Source organism: Microtus ochrogaster, linkage group LG4 (genome assembly GCF_000317375.1).
Source record: "Microtus ochrogaster isolate Prairie Vole_2 linkage group LG4, MicOch1.0, whole genome shotgun sequence".
NCBI classification, from domain to species: Eukaryota; Metazoa; Chordata; class Mammalia; order Rodentia; family Cricetidae; genus Microtus; species Microtus ochrogaster.
The window spans coordinates 25,927,462-25,931,350 of record NC_022030.1 but is presented as its reverse complement, the minus strand read 5'-3'; the positions used below and the strand labels follow the sequence as shown (position 1 = coordinate 25,931,350).

At 44.5% G+C, this 3,889-nt stretch overlaps 1 protein-coding gene across 1 annotated transcript; it reads left to right on the top strand.

The window, feature by feature from the left end:
• The first annotated feature begins 1,050 nt into the window (after positions 1–1,050).
• On the top strand, positions 1,051–2,182 carry Tyms (thymidylate synthetase). Its single transcript, XM_013351587.2, is given in 1 exon segment — positions 1,051–2,182. A coding segment is annotated over 1 exon segment (930 nt). The 3' UTR covers positions 1,981–2,182.
• Positions 2,183–3,889: the final 1,707 nt, after the last annotated feature.

Below are 3,889 nucleotides of genomic sequence, written 5' to 3'. Positions count from 1 at the left end.
ATTTACCTGTGTGAACATCACAGTGTGTCTTTGAAAAGTAGCTAAGCTGATTGTGAAAATGAAGTTCAGAGAGTCCGCTCAGGGAGCGATCAGATGATTGCTTGTTCTCCACCGGTCACGGAAAGAGCTCTAATACCGCGCCCTTGATTTCTATTCTCTGACGAGGAGACCGTGCACGGTCACCACTCCAGCTTTCTTTCATGGGGACTGACCCCAATCACAGCCTCAAACGCGAGGCCAAACAAACTGCTAGGAAATGACTCTTCAGATTCCAGTTTATTATCGTCGTTGGAGTGGAAGTGGAGTGCAGGCACCAGAATAAAAACTACTTTGGGGCCCGCAAGATGGTTAAAGTGCTAGCTGGCAAGGCTGACAATTTGAGTTCAAATCCTCAGGACCACATTATGGAAGGAGAAAGTGAACTTCCATAAATTTTCCTCCGACCTCCTACATACCACGTGTGTACACTCACACAATCCAACATATACATACATATACATAAATAAACGTGCTATTAAAATTTTAAGAATATTTTCCCATTGTTAGGAATGGCTAAGACCTTGAAAACCTAACAATGGGAAATAATTAGTATTTTACTTCTGATACTTAAATCCTGAATTTTCTCACTCCACTTGATGGGGGACTAGATTCAGTTCCTTGCACCAATCCCACACGTTCCACGGCAACACTTGGCTAGAGAATTGCCCAGCCAAACAGTTTGCTTCCGTCTACTCCAGAAATACTTGCTAGCAAATTTCATGTGCGTCATTCACTTCAGATCAAGGTCATGTGTGCTGACCGCTCTTAAACACTATGGCTTGATTCTGCCATGATTTTATGTCCAGCATTGATCATGGCATTTGGGGTCCATCCCCTTCTTCTAACAGGGTCACTTTTGAGGATCTGGGGGACAGCACAAAAGATGACATTCTCTCATTATAAATGTACATTATTATGCCACGTTCTTACTTCAGTCAAGAACTTCTGGGGAAAAGAGCGTGCGGAAGGTCCGGTCTTTGGCGCCTACGACACCGCCTCTAACTGTCCGCAATGCCGGTCGCTGGCTCCTAACTGAAGCTGCAGCCCGCCGCTCAGCAGCAGGGCGCGGAGGCACCGGGGCACGGGGAGCTGCAGTATCTGGGGCAGGTGGAGCACATTATGCGCTGCGGTTTCAAGAAGGAGGACCGCACGGGCACCGGCACCTTGTCGGTGTTCGGCATGCAGGTGAGATACAACCTGAGAGATGAATTTCCTCTGCTCACAACCAAACGAGTGTTCTGGAAGGGCGTTTTGGAGGAATTGCTGTGGTTTATCAAGGGATCCACAAATGCTAAAGAACTGTCCTCCAAAGGAGTGAGAATCTGGGATGCCAATGGGTCCCGAGATTTTCTGGACAGCCTGGGATTCTCTGCACGACAGGAAGGGGATCTGGGCCCAGTTTATGGTTTCCAGTGGAGACATTTTGGCGCAGACTACAAAGATATGGAATCAGATTACTCGGGTCAAGGAGTAGACCAGCTGCAAAAAGTGATTGACACCATCAAAACCAGCCCTGATGACAGAAGAATCATCATGTGTGCCTGGAACCCAAAAGATCTTCCCCTGATGGCACTGCCTCCTTGCCATGCCCTCTGTCAATTCTATGTAGCGAATGGGGAGCTGTCTTGCCAGCTCTACCAGAGGTCGGGAGATATGGGCCTGGGTGTGCCCTTCAACATTGCCAGCTATGCCCTGCTTACCTACATGATTGCACACACCACAGGCCTAAAGCCAGGGGATTTTGTCCACACCTTGGGAGATGCACATATTTACCTGAATCATATCGAGCCCCTGAAAATTCAGCTTCAGCGAGAGCCAAGACCTTTCCCAAAGCTCAAAATTCTTCGAAAAGTTGAGACAATTGATGATTTCAGAGTTGAAGACTTTCAGATTGAAGGTTATAATCCACATCCAGCGATTAAGATGGAAATGGCCGTTTAGAGTTTTTTCAAAGTTGCTGTGAACATCACCATACTTAGGGTTTGAGCCTGATGCCCAAGGTAAAATACAGTTTCTCTCTAAAGGGAAATAAACTAGATGGAAACTCTGATAGTGATGTGTCTATCTGTAAGTACCTCAATGTCTAAATGTATTACTGGCATTTAGACGGCCTTTCCTTTAGTGTCCACTAAGGTACAAACAAGCAGATATTTAAGTATGTCTATATGAAGAAGGCTGGTGAGATTCCTCTAAACTTGAACTGTGTTACATATTTACTTATAAATATTTTATATGCTGTAGTAATAAAGAACTGTTTTGCATTTGTCAGTTGAAAACAAAACAAAACAAAAAAAGAACTTCTGGCCATAATGCCTATGCTAATTCATGAAACTTACCAATAACATATTCTTTATATTACATATGAAAAGCTAAAAACTATTTGGAAGAGTCATTTCTAACCCCCATTATTTTAGTTGTCTGGTGAAGTAAGGGTCCCATCCTGCCTTGCTGTTTTCCCCTTTCCACACAGGGTCCTCCGATGATTTGCCCTCAATCCTTAGGAATCTGGACACATGGGAAGCTTGCTAGAGGAGATTCAAGCTACAGGGTATCTTCCATGGTTAATTTCTTCACATGAGTGGAACGAAGCAAGTGTCATTTTCCCGAAAGAACACTTAGAACCCTGGATGTAGGCAATTCTAGTCTGGTAAATAAACCAAAATTTAAATTTGGACTTTTTAAAGGCTGTGCCTCAAGGATCCAGAGAACATAATGAGTCAAAGACTTTTCAAGTACTGGAGTGTGGCTTAGATACACCATTGTAATCCGGACACAGATTGAAGACACACGAATTCCCTCTGCTCCCTGGAGGCCCTTAGCGGTGACATCACTTGTTATGAAGTTGAGCGGGAGTATCTCAAAGAATGTAGTGGAAAAACCCCAGATACATCTGTAATTGGTTACGAATCTCAACAAAGATCATGATGTTTATTGCACTGGGAAGGGTGACCGCATCTTTGTGGAATTGAGAGACGATTTTGCTGTTGCCACAAGCTATATTAGGTCCTCCTCTGTCTACTCATGGGCTCGGATTGTGTAGATTAGTAACCCAGGTCTATGCCCGGGGACCACTAGCCATGGCCTTTCTGGCATGAGCAGAGAATGAAGTACATATGAACAAGGGGTAAAACCCCACTCCTTGTCACTAACCGCCTTCCTTCACTCTCATAGTGAGAAGATTTGTGAAAGTGGACAAAACCTGTTCAGAGTAGGTCTATGCAGCCAGGGCATCTACCAGGATGGCACAGCACAGAGAAAAGAATCCTACTTGGTGTCGTTGCCTCCCCTGGGTTTAGCGCCCTGACCACTGTGAGTATTGAGACCCTGGGAAAGTTCCTCAGTGTACCTTATGTGAGCAGTGTGGAGAGACGCTCAGCAGCCATGAGAGCTTACAGTTCTTGCCTTGGAGCCACGGTTTGTTCTCAGCACCCAAGTGGTGGCTCATAACCATCTGTACCCCAGTTCCAGGGACTCTGATCCTCCTTCTGACCTAACTGGGCTCCTGCATGCATGAGATACACCTACTTACACCAGGCCCACACATGTAAAATAAAATACATGTTTAAAAATCCACCTTACTATTTGTTTTATAATATTCAAAACTGGAGATAAAAATACTTACCTCTCGAAACTTGTTATGAAAATTGAAGATAGTAAGTCACTCTTATTTTAATTTTTCCTCAGGACACTATAGCCAGTGTATAACTATTTTAACTGGATTTCTTTGTTTTGGTTTGGTTTCGTCTGGTTTGATTTTTTGAGACAGAGTTTCTCTGTGTAACAGTCCTGGCCATCCTGGAACTCACTTTGTAGACCAGGCTGTCCTCAAACTCACTGAGATCTGCCTGCT